At 36.9% G+C, this 25054-nt stretch overlaps 1 protein-coding gene across 16 annotated transcripts in view; it reads right to left on the bottom strand.

The window, feature by feature from the left end:
* The window catches only part of MEF2C (myocyte enhancer factor 2C), a 195080-nt gene that overhangs the window by 18246 nt on the left and 151780 nt on the right, over window positions 1–25054 (bottom strand). For all 16 annotated transcript variants that reach the window (XM_017890483.1, XM_017890474.1, XM_017890473.1 and 13 more), the window contains 2 exons: window positions 17747–17933; window positions 15228–15275 (listed from right to left, as the gene is read on the bottom strand). In XM_017890483.1, the coding sequence (XP_017745972.1) occupies window positions 15228–15275; window positions 17747–17933 (235 nt within the window). The remainder of the gene's footprint in view (window positions 1–15227; window positions 15276–17746; window positions 17934–25054) is intronic.

Raw genomic sequence — 25054 nt, 5'->3', positions numbered from 1 at the left:
AGAAAACTTCTGGAAAATTAGCCAAATTCTCTAAAGCTGATAAATATGACAAACGCCAACATTTTCTTTACAGTAAATTTGAACAGTATTCCCTGGCAAAAGCTGTTACAGGAAACGATGCATTTACCTTCTCTCACTAGAAGAAAAAACAAAAGAGAGTATGTTCACTTTAAAAAAATGCTTGACAAAATGGAGTGCTTAGAGGAGTTTTATATTTAATATGTCATCCTGAATCATTATTGTGAATATGGTATGAACTTAGTTTGAATTAATAGATTCTACGGGATAAAAAGAGAATGAGAACATCAAGGTCAATTCTGCTCTATACTTTGCTGTCAGCTGAAGGTCAGATGGACACACTGAAGACATATGTCACTTATCTATTAAGTCTGTGTGAGATCTGGTTTATATAAACAATCAAATGGAAAATTAGCTGGGTAATTTCAAAAGAAGGGGGAAAAAAAGATCAGTTAAGCAGTGCAATGAAGCTTGAATAGATCAGAAGAAACTAAAACCCCAGCTCGGTAGATGCCGATACTGGTTTGCATGGAGGAGTTATTTTGCTAAAAGGAAGTAAAACCGCTTCGTGAAATGTGTTGTCCTGTGATATGACAAGCACTGGGCCAGTGTACGAAAATGGAAATGCCTCACGGAGGCCTCTGAGAAAAGTTTTTTTTTTTTTTTTTTTTTTTTGCATTCTACCAGTAAACTCTTGAGAAATTTCAACCAAAGCCCTATGTCTTTTGCCCGCACATTTAAAACCACAGTTATTCAGGGCAGGGCAGTAGGGGGAAAAAAAAAAGTAAAAACATACATTATAGTTTTGCATTCAATAAATACTCGAAACGAAAAAAAAATGATTTAAAAAGCTTCTACTTTTTCCTGGAATTATTTCCTGTTATTTGGACAATTATGCCATTTTAGAAGATTAGTCACATATTTTAAGGTGTTTACATACTAAAATGTAAAATATTTTGAACCATGATGACACTTTTAAATTCATATTTTTGGAGCATTGAGTTATTTTAAGAACAAATAAATTCTGCTTTTGCTAGTGAATTTCTGCTGTTTCTAGCATATTGTGCCAGCTAGCATTTTGGAGCCGTATAATAACCATTTCTGTTTCCAGCCACCAAATTGTTATTCTTTGGGCATAATATAGATTCAGGAATGCAAGACTGTGGATCCTAAACCAGTGATATAGAAACCTATCATTTGAAAATCAATGATGAATACATGCGTGTGGTTTACTGCTAAGAAGAGCCTGCATTTAAACCGGCTGGGAAACCGCAGCCTCCTCCTCACTCAGAACGCTGCGGCCTGTGTTGAGCCTGTTGTCCCACCTTAAGATAAATCCACCAAAGAGAATGGTCGCATTTAAATTCAGGGGTCCGGGAGGTGGGAAACACCACCTCTCAACAACCTTCTAATATACAGATTCAACTTTTTTCATGCTATGTTTTAAAATTACCCTCTGCCTGGACAATTATCAATTTAGACGTGACTGTATGCAGATGTCACATTTCTCTGACCACTTAAAGGCACAAAAATTATAAAGCAGGAGTGAATGGATTTCCTGATTATAGATTATAAGAAAATGAAGTACAGACCAACTTTAGAGTCAGTTTGTTTTATAGTTTCATTTGATTAAAAATATTGTTTCACATAAAAATAACAAATTTAAGCATATATGAGTTAACTTACATAAAGGATTGTAGAATCTACCTCTTCTGGTACAAGTTTGTATATACTCATATTAAAATTAGTGTCAATACATAGAACTTGAATGTGGTGTTAGGAGAAAAAACATTTTTCTCCCCAGTTAACTAGCAAACACTTGCTGCATTTTTTTTTATTGACTCCTATTTTAAGAAGTTGTAAATTCAAAGAACATATTCCTGACTTAAGATATTATGAGGAAGGCATTTTGCCTTGTCTCACAGAGCTCACTTGAACATGTAGCTCTCTTTGAGCCCAAAGTTCTGAAACTTTCTTTTATTTGGATGTTTAGGCATTTTGAGTTTTCTTCACTTGTTCCTTTTTCTTTTCTAGGAATTTCAATTATGAATACAAGCATATAAGACTAATAAGCACAAACAGAACTAGTCACTATGGACCATGGCTAATTCTGTCATTGGAATACCCATTTTTTAATTTACCAAACTGTCATCTTCCATCATCTTACCTTCCTTCTTCCATCTCCATATCCAATGAGATACCAAATCTTGTTCATTTTTCTTCAAAAATGCCTGTCTCTACTTCCACTGCCGCCATCTTAGCTTTGGCTTTCATCACCATTTGAATAAATATTTCAGCAACTCTCCATCTGGGCCTCTGGTCTCTAGTTGAGGGGTTCTTCACCAGGCCTTAAGAGGAGTTTCAGGCCTTCAGAGGAGTTCCTTAAAGCTGTATTCCAACTTTTGTGCATTTGTGTGATGCTATCCAACTCACTCAAGGAAGTCTTTCTAAACTGCTACTTCCATCATGTTCCTTTTTATACATGAATGCTTAACACAGTTGAGTCAGTGCCCTGCCTGACTCTCAGAACTGTCTACAGTTGACACACTCTATCTATGAAATCTAATTTCCAATGGCCACAGCCTGCCTTATGGTCCTTGGAATATATGCAAATCTTTGCTCTAGCAGTTCAATAACTGGCAGTATTGGCTCTCCTGTTTAATTCAAATTTATCTTTTAAGGATCAGCTGAAGTTCCAACTCTTTCATGATGCTTTTCAGACAACTTCAGCCCACAATGAATTCACTCCACTCTGCTGCAATTAGAGGCAGTGATAATACACAGAGTACTAGTTCTTTGTATGTTTCAGGTGCTTTGCAAATAGATACAAAGAATATGCTAGAAAAATTAAGAATTATTCAGGAAAGGCACTAAAAGGTAAGTTATTGAGGGACAACGAGGTGAGAACTGAAAATGTAATGAGCAACTTGTTAAATTCAAACGTCAAGGGTCTCTTCTCTTTATGCTACTTGAGAACATTTTACATTTTCGATAATGATTGCAAACCGATGACCAAGTACACTATTGAGACAAACTGCTTATCAACCATGTAACACGAAAGCCAGGAAATCATGTAAGTGCCCACCTACTAAATTTGTTTATAGAGGGTTAATTAAAGCTACTTTTCTACCTGTTGCACCTGTTAATCATTTCACAGCACATTACCTTAGCTAACTAACTGCAAGTGGTAGACTCAAACAAGTCAGACATTTTCCCTAATGAAAATGAAAAGTTGGCCGCGCGGTGGCCAAGCCTGTAAATCCAGCCTTTGGGAGGCCCGAGCGGGTGGATCGCTGAGGTCCAGGGATCGAGACATCCTGGCTAAACGGCGAAACCCCGTCTTACTTAAAAAAAAAAACAAAAACTAGCCGTGCGAGTTGCGCGGTGCCTGTTTGTCCAGCTACTTGGGAAGGCTGAGCAGGGAGAAATGCGTAAACCCGGGAGGCGGGCTTGCAGTGAGCTGAGATCGGCCACTGCACTGCAGCCTGGGCGACGAGCGGACTCGTCTCAAAAAAAAAAAAAAAAAAAAAAAAAAAAGAAAAATGATGGAAGTTGAAGAAAGTTGAAGTCTCTGATATTTTCTTCCACACTGACGAGTACTTGCTGCCACAGGTTGTTGTTATATCAAGATAAATCTCAATATGAATTTACTCATACAGAATTTTTCACCAAAAGATGAGCTGCATGATATCCTAGGAAAAAGAATGGTGGCAGCGTGGCTATTAAGAGTGAACAGGAATTTATCAGATGGTTCAGAGAGAGATGCTTTGTGGAGAGAAGGAATGCAGGACAGAGAGATCTTGGAGTTTAGAAGGAGGGGAATTCCTCCGAAGATGAAACACTGTATGTGGAGCATACAGTTTTCCGAAGTTGAAAAAGAAGGCTTGGCTAACATGAACCTCTCAGATTATGTTAACTTCACACTGTAGGCTTTATACTAAATTTTTACCAAACTTTATACTCTAGAAAATGAGCGCCTAAGATAGCTCCCAAGTTGTTAGCTTTGTTAAATTTGTGTTAGGAAAAGAACAATGATGGCAGTGGAAAGGAGAGACAAAAGGGGGTTGGACTGCTGTTAGAGAAGCTAGTTAGAATGACTTGCTCTAGAATACATGAGAAATGATGTCTGAATGAGGCAGCACAGAGGGAAAGATTTACAGGCAGCCAGGAGTTGGGAGACAAGAAGAGATAAGGCAGAGAAATCTAGGTTCTACTCAAGATGTTTCTGTTAAGAGTTCCCTCAACCCTACTGAGCCTTAGTTTTCTCAATAGAAGTACTTCCCTAGTGTGAAAGAAGCATAAAAGTAATCTGAATGAGAGGCTCTCAGGTACTCATCTGAGGCAGTCATTGACAATCTTACCATCCAATAATATTAGCAATCGCAAACACAGTGTATAGTATTATTTACCAATAACACAACATTAAGCATACACATTAACTGCTCAGAAGATTACCAGGCACTTGTAACTGCTATGTAAGTGTTAGTTATTGTACATGGATGTAAAGCACTTTTAATCCTCACAAGAACAACCCTGTGGAATACTGATAGTATCCCTAAGAAAAATGAGAAATGAGAAAATCAAAGAAAAGGGAGGTCCAGGAATTTGCTCAATGTCAAACAGCTATCAACTGGTGGAGCTATGATTTGAAGCCCAAGTAGTGTGTCCAGAGTCCATGCCCTGAAGTACAACACTACACTGCTCCTTCAGAACTGGTCATGCTGTGAGATAGTGAAAGCCTTTCTATGTCGAGTCTCATTTTCAAATTATGGGGATACAAATGAAGAGAGGACACGACTGATTTGTGAGACTAGGGACAGGACAGTCAAGGTTGTCCTAAGCCAGAGGTGATGTGCAAGTTTGAGGGACATGTTGTAACTTGGGCACAATAAATAGTAGTTCTGGTTCAGAAGACACTGAATTTGCATAAGGAGGCACAAAATGGTGATGTTTCAAACCACATTTCTGGTCTCTTTCTGGATAAATAAATATTTACAAGTAGGAAATACTGGGTTTAGCTAAACTGAACACCAGAGTAGCTGCTTTAACTTTCAGTGTGCTATTTTGAGTGGATGATTAAATATACTTTTAAAAGTAGATTTTGTAATATTTAAATCAATAATCTTCTCCCCTGTAATATACTCAAATGGTAATGATGCTTACCTAATTACAGTCACTTTAGGAGACCAGCTTCTATCAGAAACACCCAATGTTACAGTGAAATGTCCAGTATTTTTTAGTATACGCGATTAGTTGTTATCTGGGAAATAACTTCTAATATGTAAATGTATAAAAATAATTTAGTAACTTGTTAATAGTATCTGATTTTGAGGGATTTGAAGCAAATTGCCACAGGAAAACATTAAGCTGAACATATAGCTGGACCTCTGAAGTATCGATTTGCTGCTTTTACTTCAACAAAATGTTTTACTCACTTTTTAAAAAAAATTAAAGCTATTTTGAAAACAGTTACAGCATACTGGGTTGTTAGACAGGAAATGTCACATACATAATAATGCTCACTATCATCAATTAACTTTATATTTTAGTTTTAAGATTAAAAGTTAGTTTCCAATATTAGGATACTGTTTTATGCCTCAAATGAACATACATCTTTTTATTGAAAATCACTTTAAATTGTGTATCATAAGCTTGCTCGTACAATCCCCTACTCTACTGGAAGTGACAGTTGAAAAAAAATTAGTGGAAAAACATGATCTTCTAGACTGCAGACCTAGACTGAATGCCTGAAACCTTGTTACATGTGCTAGGAACTGTAAGTTACTCAGCTGCTATGTATCAACATCAGGTTTTTTTTTTTTTTTTTTTTTTTTTTTTTTTGAGAAAAAAGATATTTTACATTGAATAGCTCTAAGACAAAAGACAACCACAAAATATTCAGGGGTCAGAAATCTGGGAATGATGAAAATTTCAATATGCTTAATGTAGAATGGGGGCAAATCAGAGTTCTGATTCTTATCTTGCTAAAGACTCTTGATTAGGGATTCTTACACACAAAATAAAGGCTCCACTTTTTCTGGGGTTTTCTTAGGGAAATTATATAATAATGCATAATGTTAGACTATGAAAAAACTCCTGTGAAACCTCAGTGCATTCTGTGGTATATTCTTAGAGAAATACCCCAAGACTACACCAAAGCCAGAACTATTCTTGGCCATACCAGTTCGGGGGCATCAGATGTTCTAAAAAGAGAGCTGTCTCTTCTCTTTGACCATGTCACCTGATGCTAGACCAAAGCTTCAGGAATTTCATATCTAGCCTATTTGTCCTTGATGTTTCTTGGGCTGTGTTTTGTTCAACGATTGTGTGTGTGTGTGTGTGTGAGAGAGAGAGAGAGAGAGAGAGAAATTAACAGTCTGTCAATGAAACAATGAGCTGTTTAACGTACAGGCACACCTAGTAAGCTCTGGATTATGAGGGGAGAGGTAAAGAATTTTTATTTATGCGGGCGCGGGGCTCAAGCCGGTAATCCCAGCACTTTGGGAGCCGAGACGGGCGGATCACGAGTCAGGAGATCGAGGACCATTCCTGGCGTAACATGAAACCCCGTCTCTACTAATAATACAAAAAAACTAGCCGGCGAGTGCGGGCGCCTGGTTAGTCCCAGCTACTCAGGAGCTGAGGCAGGTCGAGAATGGCGTTGAACCCGGGAGGCGGAGCTTGCAGTGAGCCGAGATTTGAGCCACTGCACTCCAGTCTGGGCGACAGAGCGAGACTCTGCCTCAAAAAAAAAAAAAAAAAAAAAAAAAAAAAAAAAAAGAATTTTCATTTATTACTAAGTTGCTTTTCCAAAGATTCAGAGTCTATAAAGTAGGTTTGTGTTGGCAAACGACTTTCTCATTTGTCCTAACGGTAATGTGGATTTAGGCATCACCATCCCAGCTTTTGACAGATGAGGAAACTGAGGCTTAAGAAGTTTCCGTTACTTGACTGAGATCACCCTGTCAGCAAGGAAGAGAGCTTTGATTTGAATCCAAAATGCAGGTTGCTACCACTACATTACAAAAGCTAGATGTCTGAGATTTAGCATGCATCCTTGTATTTGCAAATAAGGAAGAAATTGACAGTCTGATGTTTCCAGCATACATATATAAAAAACCCAAATATCATTCTCCTTTGAGCACTGATTTACTGAAGGGATAGTTTTTAATTGCACCATAAAAATGCCATTGAACCACACTATCTTTAAAAAATTCCATTTAACTATGAATGATAGATTTATGACTCATTTAATTGTTCACTTCTTGAGATTTTGGGGCTGTCTCTTTGCTAAAAATGAGGGGGTGTCTTCATTATTGACACAATCGCTCATTCTTTCAGTCACTTTTATAAACAAAAATATTGAGACAGTATAAATTAGAGAGAGCGTGACAGAAGAGAAAGAATAATTACTTGTGGTTTTAACATTTACACAACTGCTGCGAACACATCAGAAGTTCATAACGTTCAAAGTGAAATGTGTTGCACTGAACTGTACTGCTCTCACATTCTGCTTCAGATTTATTAATCCATCTGCTTTACTTCCACCTTTGAGGATAGGAGCCCTGCGCTGGACATCTCTGTGAAGCCTGCTGGTGTGCTCCCTTCACCACACATTTCATAAATACTACTGGAACTGCATTAAACTAAACACTATAACCAGACAGGCTAGAAAAATCAAGAATGTAGATGATTATAACCATAGCTCACATTTATTAATAAGCACTTACTCTGGGGCAGAAACTATGTTAGACGCCTTGCATCAATTATCTCATTTAATTTTACATCAATCCTGAAAAGAGGAGTTCAATAGACTTTTCAAGGGCGATAGTGCCATTCCTAAAATAATTTGTAAACACATACTTTCCTTGGTTGTTTTATTATTTTGAATATCTGCCTCTGGAATCTTTCCCCAAACTTCAAAAATTTTGCTCCATGGTTTTACAGTTTTCACTGAGTTGCTTAATATTAGACCCAACTAAAGATTCAGTTTTCTTGATTGTTAGGTAAATTAAGGTTGCAATGTTTGAATATGTAAACTGGCCATATATTTAGTTTTCTCTTACTACTATATTATAATATTCTATACTAGTGTAGCAGGGTTTTTTCCCCCTTACAATTTAAATACAACATAACTGGTTCTTTATCATAACTGGAGGTGGTGGGTGGACTCTAGGGTCAAGAAATTGTAAAAAGAAGGCATAATGTCTAGTAAAATGGATAAACTTAAATATTGAGTTAAAACAATTGAAATGGAGCAATAATAAACGCAGTGAATACTTAGCACCTTTTGGAGGTATCGGTTGGCTATAAATTTAAACTGTTTATCCAAGGTTCTTGGTACAATACTTAAGTTTAACATAGCTAATGATCTTTCAAATATGATACTGTATCATGACTAAATACTCTTTGGATTGAAATTCGACTGAAACATACTATGTAAGTGTAACTGCAAAATTTAAGTGATTGGCAAAGGTTTGTCTAAAAACAGCAGATTATACTCTTGGCCGACAGCCTTGAAGCACCGAGTGAGAAAGTCCCTGGTAAGTAAAAAATTGATTTCCAAAAGTGGGGGTTTTTAACCACATCCCCCCTTCAGCATCTGCTGTCTACTGATGCACAATGTCACATCACTGATGATTATGAAAAAAGCTTTCCTTTCCGTGTTATCTCCAAATAAAATCTTATCGTGATGCCAAAGATAGGGAAGAGGAACCTAATAGGTGTATAAAGAAAAAAGACTGCTTGGGAAAAAAGACAAATTTTGAATAAAACTAGTATTTCAGGGGGAAATATTAACAGCTAGAATTTAATATTAAAAACAACCAAGGTTTTATTATCCTTCACACTAATAGGTTAAATCAATGGGATATGAGTAAAGAAACCAATCTTCACAGTAGTTTACTGTATATATAGAAGGATAGAGGATAAAAAGAATACAATTTGTGAAGTTAGAAATCAGGATAAACAAAGGGCTCTAAAATGTGCTAAAACACTCTCTAGGAAGTTATAACCTAAAATTTTCTTTTTTCCTCTGGAAATCAAACTTCTTAGGAATGAAGTCAAACCAAAGGGGTCGAAGGCATATTTTACAACATCCTGACTTAACCTGTAACATTTTTCATTTGTCTTAGCTTTGACCTGCCTTTCCCACTTCAACATCAGCCCCTAGAGAATGGTATCAAGGTACTGGTTTATCTATAATTTGTCAGGTTTTGTATATGGAAAGTTAACACTGATTTTCTTGGCAGTAACTGCATACCACATGCTGTAGCTATCTAATTTGAGGATTAGGTATTTTTTTCCTTTCATCTTGATAAACTTGGTTTGGGTTAAAAAATCATTGTCACTTAATTTCATAGATAATAATAATAAAGTTATGCGGTTAGATATTTACTTATGTTATGGGTGAACTCCCAAGGTAAAACTGCAAATGAATTCAGAATTTTTAATTCAGAACAATTCAAACTAATGGAACAATACTTTCAAAGCAGAACCCAACTATTAACCTAGATTTTTTTTCATTTGGTGCTTAATAATATTTTAAAATAATATAAAATTGTATCTTTATACTAACAGTTAGTTTTCTTATTTGAGGGTAATTAAGTACCTTTCTCCCTTTCTTGAATATTGCAATCTGAAGTTATGTTTTCCTGGGCAACAAAAATGCAAACTTGTTAAAGCCAATCTTTTAAACTAAAATTTTAGCCACTTCACTGATACTTTAAATCACTAAGTAAGAAATGCAGAGAAGTCTTTCTGGCTGATAAAAAAGTCAGCCAGGAAATTTTTGATAAGTGTTCTTGAAAACAAATACTTGCAAAACAATGGTACTGGTACAGAAAAATTAAGCATTGTCTGACCTTTCCTCTTTCCACTTAGTTCTGCTTTTGTAATGCGCTAAGTTTTTTCTTTTCAATGCTAGATGAATTACAAAATATAAGCAAAATTTTATGATTATATTATTATCATAAAGCATTGCGTGTAAATGGATTGTAAAAATATTTGTTTCTTATCTCCAATCTGAGTAAGTACTAAGTTCAAAGGTGCTAAGTCATGATCTAAGGTCTTGCTAGATGGAGTCCTTCCAGAGTCTGGAAACCAGATCTCCTATTCACTGCTCAGTATATATCCATGGCAGTACACTGCCACCATCAACTCTCCACGTATTTAGCTGACATAAATTAAGCATTCCAGAAGTGACAATGCTTGACAACCAAATGCATAAAATGGTAAACAATTAACAATCAAAATAAGGAAACAGCTGTTAGTTTCTTTTTATATAAAATTATATCTAATTTACAATAAATGTTAATTAAAAGTATTAACCAATATACATAAATCTCCTTTGCCTTCGTGTCAAATAGCTATGTAGATTGTAAAATTATCTTTAATGTTCAAAGGGATTCCTAAAGGTTTTCTTTTCTTTTTTCTCTTTCTCTTTTTGGTCTCAACTACGAATCAATAAATCCTTGAGCACACTAGTCCTTTCTACTCAATAAAAGGCAATCATATTATCAAAGTGAAAACAAAGGACACTAACAGGATAGTGAATAATCCAACACAAGGCATTGCTGTGCTAATGGTTATTTCCATTAAATCTAATAACTACAAAACAACCGAACTTGATCTTACAATCATCAATAACCACTCAGATTAGCACATTAAAAGCTTTAATGTGGTCGGGTGCGGTGGCTCACGCCTGTAATCTCAGCACTTTGGGAGGCTGAGGTGCGCAGATTGCCTGAGCTCAGGAGTTTGTGACCAGCCTTGACAACAGGGTGAAACCCCGTCTCTACTAAAATACAAAAAATTAGCTCGGCATGGCGGCATGCACCTGCATAGTCCCAGCTACTCAGGAGGCTGAGGCAGGAGAATTGCTTGAACCTGGGAGGCAGAAGTTGCAGTGAGCTGAGATCACACCACTGCACTCCAGTCTGGGTAACAGAGCAAGACAGCGTCTCAAAAAAAAAGAAAAAGAAAAAGAAAAAAGTTTTATTGGTTTTAATGTACAGAGTTATGACAATATGTTATTTTAAAAGCAGTGACTTTTCATTTAGGTTGTTGAAAGAATTAAGTAGTAGATGAATAACCATCAACTGAAACCTTAGAAAAGTCACTGTTACTAACTAAAGTATTATGATGACTTGCTGTGTATTTCTCTTATACTAAGCGTACAACCCCATCCCGCTACTTCTTTATTACCCTTTGCCTTCATCTTTGAAAGTATTTCAAGTTAAGTGATGATAAGAAGTTCATTGTTTTAAGAGGTGATTTGTGATGGCCTGAGATAGCAACCCACATTTCATTTACTGCTATCTGTCAGCTCTTTAGGTTTTCCTTTAAGAATATTAGAGGAGTTAGTGAAACTTTGCTTTACTGGCCCAGGGTACTCAGCCATTTAATCAAATAGTTAATTAAACATTCGTATACTGCTTCAGAAAAATACATTATTTTTGTGAGTTACAGATCAAAGGTATATCTTTTTGTATTGAAAATTACATAATTTCTTTGAAATGTTCCTTCTGATTTACATCAACACTATTAAAACTTTATGGCTAGAAGATCCATTTTTGCCTTACTCAGCTGAAAAACATTTACTGAGTATCTGCTGTGTGCTAATGCTTATGTGTTAAACTGGGAATACAAACTGAATAAGAAACAGTTTGCCTCCACAGAGCTGTGTGTCCTAGAGAGATGTGCCCAGATGTTGCAGTCATAATGCAATGAGAAATGTAATGTTGGTACAGGCTGCTATGGAAGCACAGGAAAGAGGTGCATAACCTCTCTATAAGAGTCAGGAAAGGCTTTTCTCAAATGGCTGAAGTGAATTCTGTGGGATGACAAAGAGTGCTCAGTAGCATGAAGCAGGAGAAGGAAAGGCATGCTAGGATTGCATAGGTAAGAGCAAGTGGCCATGACATTGCCAAGTGGCGGCACAGTGTAGCAATTAAGAGCACACACTCTGAGGCTGGGTGCAGAGGCTCATTCCTATAATCCTAGCACTTTGGGAAGCCAAGGAAAGAGGACTGCTTGAATCCAGGAGTTCAAGACCAGCCTGAAAATCATAGCAAGATCCCATCTCTATAAGGAAAAAAAATTAAAAAATTGTCAAGCATGGTGGTGCATGCCTGTGGTCCCAGCTACTCAGTAGGCTGAGGCAGAGGACTGCTTGAGACTGGGAGGCTGAGGCTGCAGTGAGCCCAGATCACACCACTGCACTCCAACCTGGATGACAGAGCAAGACACTGTATCAAAACACACACATATACATACACACACTATGGAACCCGACTGCCTGGATTCCTCCTTGAGCAATTACTTAATTTCCCTGTGCCTCAGTTTCCCAATCTGTAGAAAGGGCATAATGTGAACACTTACTTTAAGCGACTATTATGAAAATGATACTTTTTGCAGAGTGCACAGTAAGACCAGTTTAAATGTTTACTGTTAGTAGAGTTGGACGGCCGGGTTCTTGATGGCAGTGGCAGAAGGGAAGAAGATTAAGGCTGGAGAGTAGGAATGGGCCCAGGCATAAGAGGTTCATGGTTAATTCTGAAAAAGAAGCCATAGCTGGATTTTTGGCATGTGAATGATGACCTATAGTGAGCTTAAGGTTTTAAGAAAGAACAAGCAGTCCTGGGGAGACTGGAGCAGGATGCAATATAAAGCAGGAAGGTGAATTAGGAGGTTCTAGAAACTTACTGGATGATGGTATGATAGAAAAGGATAGCTCAGGCACTGGATAGGAAAGATGCCACACTTTACGATCAAACTGAGCTGAAAAAAAGCGTGCTTACCTTTTTGGCCTTTAGTATTTATAGGCACATAAGAAATGTTCAACTTACTTCCTTCCCTCATGAGACTCTCCCTCCCCTCACTTTTTTTTTCTTTTCTTTTCTTTTTCTTTTTTTTTTTTTTTTACAAAGTGAGATGACTTATTTTGAAAAAAACTGCAACTGCTAAAAAGTATTTAACACAATTGCAGTCTTGCCACTTGGTCTCAAGAGTTTCAAACTTTATCTGAAACCTTGAATTTCAATGACAATATGCACAATTTGGAAGCTATATTTTGGCCTTTTTGCTTTGGTTTTCTTTTCTGAAAATGTAGCAATATTCTGGCTGGCCTTGTTTTCCTCTGGTGTTATGTGATTCTCTGACATCAGCACCGATATATTCAGCCTGACATATGACACTGGTTGGCATGAGAAAGAAGGGGAAGATGGCTGAGTTATGAGCAGGACATGACAGCTAAGCTTGAGACTAAGTGGCATCTGCAACAGGTGTTCCTTGGGACTAGAGTTAGAAAGGGCTTCTTCCTCTATTTTTAAAATATGGGTAACACTTTCACAGCTATATAGAAACTGAAAACTACATGCTTGTAGTTATTAGATAAAATCAAGATATAATATTTATTATCAGCAGGGTGGAGCAATTCAGTGTCTTTCTTTTTGTTTTCTTCTATTTCTGAATTAGAAGATTCTCATGCCTATGGTAGAGGTCCTGAGGTAAGAGAATGAATTTGCTAAGTGCATAAGATTTTGTTAGTTCAATGATACTATATCCTATATGTGTCAAACTTTCATGCCTACAGGACTGAGAGTCTTCTCTATCCCTAGAGGATCATTAAACTTAGCCAACTGTCTGGGAATTGACAATGACAGAATAATTAAAAAACCAAACATTTTTTATTTTCAATATAGGATTCTAAAGCATTCTAGCTATTAAGCAGTAACAAGCCACTTCCATCAAAGCTGAGTAGGCCATGTTTTCCTCCACATTTTTTTTTTTTTTTACTACTTTTAATTATGTTCATAACTACTACTAGCTGTTTCCATAACAGCAAGCAAACCGGTGCAGTGAGATATTGGGTAAAACATCATAACATCTAAACCATTTTTCTTACATTATATCTTGGTCTTTGTGACCATCCAATTCTCAGTCCTCACCATTTTTTCTAACCATAGTGTTTGGCAGACACTTGGATCCAAGAAACATTGGTCTGGATTTGACCCGGTTCTCTAATTTTGAGTCTGCAAACCACACAGCATTTTTTGAGGGAAAAAAATTCATTTCCATGTCCAGCAAAATATTACGTGAGTTTACTCACTAATTTGACTCGACCTAATTTTCAAAAGATATATAAAATAGGAAGCTAGTGTTATTCATCTTATTTGCTAATCACTGTGTAAGTCTAATACTTTTTCTTCATTATTCACTGAATTAGTGAAGAGCCAGCATCAGAAAAGAGAAAGTCTACCCTCAAATAGATATATTTATAAAAATTGTATTTGTAAACCAATTTTCTTTATCTTCTTTCTTATAATTAGCAGGCTATTCTACTTGACCCTGGCAAAATATTTTAATTAGGCTATCCATGGCTATTTCAATAAACTTGATTTTTTTTGACATTTCAAACATAACCTTGTGTCATTCATGCCTGCCTCCTACTATTTTAAATGTATAGCATGTTCCAGCTGCAGAAATTACCATGGTTACTTGTTATGCCAATAGTGAACTGCAGTTGGCATTTGAAAGTATTGTGCTATCTTGCCTCCGCATTGAAAATGACATCAATATTTCAATAATCTTGATATTATGAGTTAACGTGGAAACCTGGAGATATGTGACTGAGACAATTATTGGTCACAGTGTAAGAAGTTCTTAGCTGAAATATATTTTAGGGTCTTTTTGGGATGCATTATACTCATGTTCTCTAAGAGCTCATTTTAATGCCAATGTGATTTTATTTTATTAACAGTACTGTTGAATGATTATAATCTTAACCCCTCCTTTTCTTTATGTACTCTCCTTTAGAAATGCACAGAAGTTCAATACTTCTTTGGGTGGAAAATGATTCACATTTAATGTGAAATAATTAACAGAGAACGCAAAAAGTATGGTTTGCTAAAGGTACTCTTGTGTCCAAGGATGGTATCCAGGATTAGGTCGATTGGATCAGAGCCCTTAATTTTCTGCTGACCAGCTGAAGTTTTATTAAGGAAGGTTCTAGCTAATAAACAATTTTCTTTTAAGTTATTGTTTAACCACTCCTGCTTCAGAAAAGTGCTTTAAAAATTATTGGTGTCATTTTTCCAGGCCCCTCACAGATCTCTTAACTTTATTTGTTAAAAGACTTTGTCCTGCAAATCACCTAGTAGAAGAACTCAGAACAATAATACATACTGCAGTATGGAGTCTGTGCTTACCTGCACTGGTGCCTGCACCAGATGTGAGGTCTCCACCCATCAGACCACCTATGGATTAAAGAGGAAGATCAAAACGAGAAAGGCTAAAGGCCCACAGAACAAAACACTTTACCTTTAGCAACCTCAGTATTTTGTCCTCTTGCAATAGTCATAAACTTGTAAAGTACAACCCAAGTCAGATGGCTGACATTTGTTTTACTGTGCCATGCTGTGCTCAAACGTTAAAAATACATTCAATCACTGACATTTTGCAGAATCTTTTTTTCTAAGAAAGTTACATTTAAAAAAATCCAGTCTTTGGTCTCTGCATTTTTATTATCTCTAAGTCTAGGTTTTCTCTAAGCAGATGTTTTATAGAAAGCGAAAGAAAGAGGAAGGTCTACTATATGCTCAGATGACTTCACATTTGATGTTTAGTTCTTTGTAAATATGTTTTATGCCATTAATTTTGTGCAATGTTAATTGTCCAGAAATTTGATCGTTTCATGAATCTACCTACATTTACTACTCAAATCTTATTGACTGACACAATAAAACAAATTTTTCACTGGCCACAAATTAAGAAACATATGCTTACTCACCGCTAACTTAAGAAAGTATGTTAAAATTTGGCAATGTTTATTTATGAGAGTCAAGATGTTTCAATAAGATATTGAATATAAAAATTACTTTTAGTTTTGAAAAAAACAAGATTCAGCCAAAATAATAATAGTGAGAATATCATCTAGATTTTCTAATTGCCTCTAAGTGATACTCTATAATTATTAGTTGGTTCAAGTTTTGGAATTAAAAGAAAATGTTTATATGTGTGTGTATATATATGTATGCATATATATGTGTGTGTATATATACATACACACACATACATACTTTTTTTTTTTGTGACAGAGCTTGCTCTGTTGCCCAGGCTGGAGTGCAGTGGGAGGATTATGGCTCACTTCAGCCTCAACCTCCCAGGCTCAAGTGGTCCTCCCACCCCAGCCTCTTGAGTAGCCGGGACCACAGACAGAAGCCAACATACCCAGTTAATTTTTAAAAAAAGTTTGTAGAGATGGGGTCTCTCTATGTTGCCCAGGCTGGTCTTGAATTCCTGGGCTCCAGCAATCCTCCCACCTCAGCCTCCTAAAGTGTTGAGATTACAGGAGTGATCCATTGCATCTGGCCTTCGTTACAGTTTAAGAAAATGTTTATTATTTCCAATCAGATAATATTTTGGAAATAAAGTATCAAATTAAAAAAATGAGCATGAGTTTATCAAATAGAAAAGTGAACTGCATTCGAGTATGATCTGAAGGGAATAAATGTGGTTACTGAAAATTCATATGAAAACATTCAAATATATTCAAAAGTCAAGAGAATAGCCCAATGAAGTCCTTTGAACACATTTCCCGACTCAAGATTTATTAAAATTTTTTATTTGGATGAATTTAATTATATTTTCTATACAAAGCTTCTGTAACAAAAATAGTAACACATGTTTGGTTCTAACTGTAAGGCAGATATGTAAGTATTCTACAGGAAAATTCCTCCATGAATAAACTACTTTCATACAGCTATGTGTATGTAAGATATATTAAAATTTCCCATGGAGTACTTTTAAAATATGAAATGCAAATATATAATGGTTTGCTGTATGTGACTTAGAAATACAATTATTTTTGATGCTGCTTCTGGAAAAATAAAGGAATAGTTTTGTTATATTCAATATTCATTGACTTGGTTCCTATTATGAATCTAGCAAATCAAGAGAACATTCTTCCCTTTAATGTTCTTTAAAACCAGTATCAAAACAGACACATATTCAATACAATTCATCATAATGTATTTTGATTGTTCTAAGTACTAAGAATGGATGAACTTTTCTGAGCAATAATTTATTTTCCCTTGGACACTGCGAATTGAACAACAGCAAGTAAAAGTGCAGAGACAAATTTGGGGCAGGTGTACATGTGTTTAATTAACTTCATTTCTGACTCAGCTTTGTTTTCATTTCATATGTCTTACAAATGATGCTATCTTATATTTTCTTTCTGCCTAAGTCCTTTGTGGGATAAGTTACCGTATAAATAAACAAAAAGTGACCTAAATAATAAATAACTAAATGGGATAAATACTATCAGAGAACACAGGGGAAGATTTCACAGAAGAAGTGGTAGCTTGCCAGGAGGAAGAGGGAAAATGGCATTTTAGGCATGGGGGACGAGCAGAAGTAAAAGTGTGGAGAAAGGATATCTGACATCTGACATCCTGTTTTTGAATATGTGGTTAAAATATAGCCACGGGAGGAGATAAGTGGCAGAATGAAAAAGATAAATGGCAGATTATGAAAGATTTCCAAAGACATACTAAAGAGTTTAGGCTCTATCATGCAGGAGACCTAGCCCCGGGGTGGATGGTAAAAGCCATGAAGGAGAGTAAATGGAAAACCAGAAAACATCTGGTAGATAAAGCAGTGTTGGCTTTGCCAAAAGTGGCCCCTTCCAATGATCCGTTAGCATTACATCCTTATGAGGACATACCTGTGTTACCTGCACTTGGAGGTCGATGTGTTACACCAGGAGACATACTATTCCTCTGCAGAGAAGGGTGAGCCAGTGGCAAAAGGTTGGGGTTTCCCAGTGAGCTGACAGGGTTGCTGTACACCAAACTGTTGTGGCTGGACACTGGGATGGAGACTGGCATCTCGAAGTTGGGAGGTGGAACAGCCTGCAGGAACAGAAAACAAAACATAGGTAAAAGAAAAGAATTAATAACAGAAGCTCTTCAGGACAGACAGCCCTTATGTTTCCAAGAAAAATTCTACATTCCAAACTACTTGGTGTCTAGAAGACCATTAAGAGCTCTCAAGACATTCAGATCATAAATTGGTTTCTTAAATGTGCTTAGAACTCTTCCTTTGCAACCATTAGAAAACGTTTCACTTTTGTTAAAACAAAGCCCCATTTCATTAGACTCCATTGTCTTTGGATTCCATTCTATTAAGTAGTAATTGTTCATTTGTGATATCTGAATCTGGTGCCAGAAATGACTGCAAGATCAAAGGTGTCTGATTGTGATGACTTCACGGAGAAAAAGGATTAAAATGCAAACCAAAGCCTTTAACTGCTTACTGAAGCATATTTATGTAGAAGTTTAATGATAGAAAATCATCTCCAAGCATGTGCATAGCACATATACCTTAATTATTATGCTTTAAAGTCTGTCTTTTAAAAGTAACTCTAAAGAGAATAGGCATTTTAACATATAGGATTCAACAGAGCATGTATCATTCAATAATTCACATTTTAAAGTGATAGTTCAGAAAACGCTCTGCTTCATATTTTGGTATGTACCGCCACGGACAAATGGCAAGACCTGTGTCTCAATTGCGAAAGTTGCCAAATATTTAGTGAACTGAAGCTGTGTGGATGTCTAATTAGATTAATCCAGGTTTCAATGATTGATTTTTGAGTAATTATTTTGTCAAGTTAAGCAAAATCATGTTTATGTTTCTGCTGTACTAACTAGATGAACACAGGAACATAATTGTAGCTATTTTTTTTAAGCATTACAAATAAAAATACTCTTTGAATATAACGCCGGAGAACTCATATGGTATCAAAGCATATGGCATTCTTAATATAAAATGGACATATATATGGAATAAGATTTATAGATGGCATTAAGGCATTCCCTTGGGGGTTCTCAATAAGTTATTGTGCAAATTTAAATGCATATGTGCATAAGGCTCACTTGGTTGGTTTTTTTGGTCCTATTTTGTTTTTACTATTGTTTTCGCTTAGTGCTAACATCCCCTTTCTGTTACTGTTTGGTCGGCTGACCTGCATCGTACATCTTGCTGTGTAATATTTCTCTGTTTATCTTGGTGATGATCATAATACTTTTCTTTGTTTATGTTTATGCTCCCTTATTATTTATTTCCCATTTTTCTTTTCTTCCATGTTCTGGACATGTCAGTATTGACAACAGCAAATGCTTTACATTCAAAACTCTTTTATTCCACACATCTTTGATTTTTCATTTTTATTTTATATTTACTATTATTATTTTATTATTATTATTTTTAGACAGAGTCTCACTCTGTTCCTCAGGTAGGAGTGCAGTGGTGCCATCTCTGTTCACTGCAACCTCTGCCTATCAGGTTCAAATGATTCTCCTGCCTCTGCCTCCCAAATAGTGGTTGGCACGTGCCACCATGTCCAGCTATTTTCTTGTATTTTAGTAGAGATGGGATTTCGCCATGTTGCCCAGGCTGTTCTTGAACTCCTAAGCTCAGGCGATCCGCCCACCTCAGCCTCCCAAAGTACTGGGATTACAGGCATGAGCTACCACACCTGGCCCAATCTGTCATTGTTTTAGAGGGAAATAAAAATGTTCAAGTGATATCAGTAATATGGCCAGTCTTTATTAGGCTTTATCTATTGTAAACAGGGGAAATAATTTTTGGATAAAAATTGACATAATAGAATATAAATGTTTGATAAGACATCAAATAATGAATTTAGCCTTACATTTCCAGCCCCCCTTTAACAACAAAAAATTAGCATATGCTGTAAAGTCAAAGTCTATAGCATGCATAACGTATTGTATTTCTTCATTAAAAGGCCAAATAAGGATTGCTCTAGCATACCCAAGAAAACAAAGTAAAGTGATTCTACTAGGTATATTCTCCACTTGCTCCATCCAGACCCACTCTCTAGCCCCTTCACTCTGCTATGTGCCCAGGAGCTGACCCTCCAGACTGCATCACCCAGGCTCTCCTGCCCTCTGGCTTTCCACTGATCAGTGGAGGAGGCACCAGCAACAGCACAGAGAGCAGGAGGGAGCAAGGTCAGGGTATTTTTTTTTATAGTGGTGTCATCCTTTCTGGGCCACAGGCTGGCTGAGGCTGCGTTTCTCTAGCGAAGACTCCATCTCTTTTTGAGTTGCTCTCTCCTATACACATAGATCTTGCTGTGATCTGGTACTGTTCCCCTCCACTTACTTCTTTAGGCCTAGAGATGGGAACAGCTTCTAGGTTGCAAGCCCTGATGTACTTCATTATTCTCTCAGGTTTCCCTTAATTCTACCCATCTGTAAACAGTCCTTTTAATAAGCTCTCTTCAATTACCCTTTAGAGTTTGCCATCTGTTTCCTGCGCAACCTTGGGCCATAAGAGAAACTCTAGATCTAGAACATTGGTACTCTACAGGGGTGGGACTGTCTCCTTAGGGAGCATTTTGGAAATCTGTTGGACTATCTTTGGGTATCACAATGACTGGAGGGTGTGGCTATTACCCTGACTCAAGCAGTGCCATCTCTTGCCTAGATAACTGCAGTCATGTCCTAACAGATTTACCTGCTCCGGTCCTTGCCATCCTTTGTATTTGCAACCCAGAAATCAGATTGGCCCTTTAAAAGCTTAAGTCATGCCAACACTCCTTTGCTCAAAACCCCGTGAGGGCTCTTACCTTAGAATAAAAACTCAAGATGAGAATTTTTTCTTCCAGGGGTCCACAGGAATTCTAGCTTTTGCCAACCTCTGTTATCTCATCACCTAACACCTTCTGCCTCCCTGCTTCATTTCCATGACGAACTGCATCACCTCCTTCAAGTCCCTGCTCAAAATCTGGCCTTCTCTTGGAAGCCCACCCTGACCACCCTATTTAATCCTGTAATTTATCCTGCCACTTGCCCATATCCTGATCTCTTTTTCCTGCTCTTCTTTCCCCTTGGTTATAAAATCATTTATGATGTTGGTTAAATAGTGCCCTTTTGCTATGAGGCAATGCAGAGCCTACTCTACCTCTTATTACAGGAACTTAATATTTTTCTTCAAAGGAGAAGTTTTAGGAAGACACTGTACTAACACAAAAGTAAAGCTTCTATTTACTGTATATTATTTACTGAGCAGGCACTGTGCTATATAATTGATATACATGATATGATATAACCCTTTAAACATCCCTTGCCTATAGATATAATTCTTCCCTTTTCAAACTGGTAAGATTAAGTAAGTGGCCCAAGGTCATCTATCTAGTGACTGAGTCTGTTGCTTTTGCTACCAAAACACTATGCAACACAGTATAAGTTTTTGGATAGAAATAAAATGCTGTAGTAGAAATCGTTCTGTTAAGTGAATAAGGGCTAGATATTAGAAGCTCATTATCTATGGACCGCATAAATAATAAACCAAATGGGTTCTCATGAAATGTGGGTGAGTATCTACACTGGAGTGTCTGAGGTTTTAGGAAAAAAGAAATCTTAAAGACTCCTCTCTTCCATATTAACTTAGAGTTGGTATTTTAAAGCCATCTCTGGGCTACAAATGTTTTAATCTGAATTCACTGTTACTACTTATAAATGTTTAACTCTTACTAGGTATCTAAGGATCTGCTATAAAACAATATCTTCCCTGAATATGCCATAGAATGTTGGTTGTGTCTCATTAGAGAGTAAAGCCCATATCCCCTTCACCCCGGGGTGAAATAAAGAGGATTATTAATAATTATGTAATGAGTTCAGGACCATCCTAACAACCAGGTCAGTGAAAGTCATTCTACTCCTTCCTTTCTCTGACTATTATCCCCAAGAATTAATTCTTCAGTTTCTAGAATTCTGGATCAGAAACAATTGGATGATAATGATTATTATAAAACTACTTTGTGATTGGCTAAGCAGTCAAATATAATTATGGTATCAGAGTATACTTCAAAATTTCAAAATTCATAAAATATACCAAGATCGTTTGTTTTCTATTTATCTTTTGCTTTGTTTCCTTATCTGTATCAAGAACTACCTATGATAATTTTTTTAAAATTTAATTTAATTTTAGATACATGTGCATGTTTGTTACATGGATATATTGCATACTGGCGGGGACTGGATTTCTAGTGTACCCATCACCCAAATAGTGAACACTGTACCTAAGAGCTAATTTTTCAAACTTCACCCCGCCCTGCTACCTTCCCCACTTTTGGAGTCCCCAGTGTCTATTATTTCCATCTTTATGTCCATGTGTACCCATTGTTAACTCCCACTTCTAAGTGAGAAGATATGGTATTTGATTTTCTGTTTCTGAGTTAAAGGAACTATCTATAATTTTGAAAGCAAATTATAAACTTAAAAATGAGCACACTGAGAAGATATTTTAGAGAATCAGAATGAACACTAGCCTTTCTATCAGAAATCTCAGTTACAGTCCAGGTTATGTAATAAATTGCCATTTAACCAGGCAGGTCATTTAATCTCCCTTGACCTTGATTTCCTTATCTAAAGCATGAAATGGTTGTATCCTTGAAGAGACGAAGCAGCTCTAAACATTTTAGGGAAAGCAAATGCTATAATCACATATAAATATTTCCAAGAAATTGGCATTATTCTTTTTTCTCTTTGACTTTTCAAAATTAGGAAACTTGAAAGCATCTACATTTAAACATTTTTTTTTTTTTGTCTAAAAAATGAAAGCCAAGAAGTAGTTAAAAACACTAAACTTGCAAAGACTTCAGGGCCAGACTCCAACTTCTACAAACACTCAAGATAGGAAGAAAGAGAGAATTTGGGGTGATTAAATAAAATGCTGTCAGCAGAACTGGCTATGTAATTTGCAGGACCCAGTGTAAAATGAAAATGTGGGGGCCCTTTTAAAAAAAGTATAAAGAACTTCAAGACAATGACAGCATAGTATTTAACCAAGTGCAGCCCTATGAGAACAGGGCCAAGTCGAGGGCCCATGAAGCCAGTCCCAGCTTTGAAGGACACAGACATGACAGCTAAAAAACTTTTAGTTTTTATCCCTGAACAAAGTGATCATGGTTATTGTAGTGAGTCATAATCGGAAAAGTATCTGAACTCTTATCCAAAACCCAGTATTTTCCCAAACTTACCACAAGGAAAAGTCCAATAAAAAAGTCAAATAAAATAGTTTAAGTAAAATATTTTTAGTTAATGGGCCCTCTTTTATTTAATGCGAATGATTGAACTGAATCTTCCCCCCATCCTTTTTTTTGCCACTAATGACACCTTTAAATTTTGATTAACCATTACCAGCTGCTGGACCCTAGTAGAGGAAAAAAAAAAAAAATCATACAACTCTGATGACTTGTGAGGACCAATTGCTTGTTATCTAAATTCCCTCAAGGCTGCCTGACAAGTCTATCATGGACTCGTCCATTCCCTCTCCATCCCTTACTCCTCATGATGTCTAACTTCTCAGTCCTTTTTCAAGCACCTGCTTTCCCCTTCCCTAATTAACTATAGAAGCTAAACTAAATATATTTAAAAAAAGAAAATAGCCAGGCCTGGTGACTCACATCTGTAATCCCAGCACTTTGGAAGGCCAAGGTGGGTGGATCACTTGAGGTCAGGAGTTTCAGAAGAGCCTGGCCAACATGGTGAAACCCCATCTCTACTAAAAATATAAAAAGTAGCCAGGCCTGGTGGCAGGCACCTATAGTCCCAGCTACTTGGGAGGCTAAAGCAGGAGAATCACTTGAACTTGGGAGGCAGAGGTTGAGGGGAGCCAGGATCACGCCACTGCACTCCATCCTGAGGCACAGGGTGAGACCCCATCTCAAAAAATAAAAATAAAACTAAATAAAAATAAAATAGAGGTCATTATATGGTCACCTACTCAGCATCATTCTACCCAGCTACCACCTTAGCTACACCTGGCCCTATCTGTAACACCGTCTTGTTTAGGTCCCATCCTCCTTCCCTTCCTTGAGAAGCTTGGTCATTTTATCTCCATTGTACCTGTATGTTCAATCTTTCCGTTCCTCGAAGCACTTCTCCTCTGTATGTAAATAATCTCAAGTGTTTTCATTTTAACTTCTCCCTTGATCCTACGTACAGCATTATTTCTCTCTCTTCACAGCACATTATTTTGAAGAAAATATATACTGTTTCTTTCTACTTACTCCCTTCCCTTTTACTCTCAACCAACTTGCACCCGCCTCTCATTCGTTCAGCCCCTTTCCTAACTTCTGCTGGTTCCTCAGACGGAGGTGTTTTCTCTTGCTGTGAAGCCCAGCATGAACCATGGCAAACCCAGCATGAGGAAATGCTGGTCAACACAGTTCCAATTCACCCATGAATTATTTCATGTAATTGAGGAATATGGGCATAAATTATGGTATACCAACAGGTGACTACAATATTAAATTTTCTGTTTTAAAAGGGAAACTCTTCAAACCGGGTCTTTGAAATAGAAAAACAGTCTTGTAATGTTTTTAAAGAGGTGGAGACACTCTCTACATACAAAGGGCAGAGTGTCCTTGCCCTGCTGTAAATGTTTTAGCAGCTGTGGAAACTTTCAACAAAATTGACTTCCAGCAACTCAGAGCAATGTGCAAAAACTGGGCTTTTCATCGTGAAGACTGAAGCACTTACTAAAGAGATGGAGACTCTGTGGCATAGCTCAGAGCTGGGTGGCTCCTTCTCACAGCTCTGCCCGTAAACTCTAATGTGGTTTTTCAGCCCCTGCCACACACCGCTGCACCCCTTAAGATATCACGTATCTTGATTTTGAACTCTTTACATAACAGGCTGAAATCCTGTGAGGGAATGCAGGTATGTATCACATGTCTCTCTCCCTAAAGTATGAGAAAAATGATGATCCAATGTGCATTCCCCCAGGACTTTAGGGGTTAAAACTCCACCTAAATGATCACCTCCATTGAGTGATCAGCAGTACTGCATATATCTGTCTTTATTTCAACTGTGCAGGGGATTCTTACTGTCTGACACACCTAAGGTACTCTGCCTTAACATCCTACACTCACAAACCTTAGTGCACAGCTGCTCCACATCAATGTATTATATAGCAAGAGAAACTCAGACCATAAGAA

The sequence above is a fragment of the Rhinopithecus bieti genome, unplaced genomic scaffold (assembly GCF_001698545.2).
Source record: "Rhinopithecus bieti isolate Rb0 unplaced genomic scaffold, ASM169854v2 scaffold_17861, whole genome shotgun sequence".
NCBI lineage: Eukaryota > Metazoa > Chordata > Mammalia > Primates > Cercopithecidae > Rhinopithecus > Rhinopithecus bieti.
Note: the sequence above shows the minus strand (reverse complement) of the source record. Positions and strands in the feature narration are given on the sequence as shown.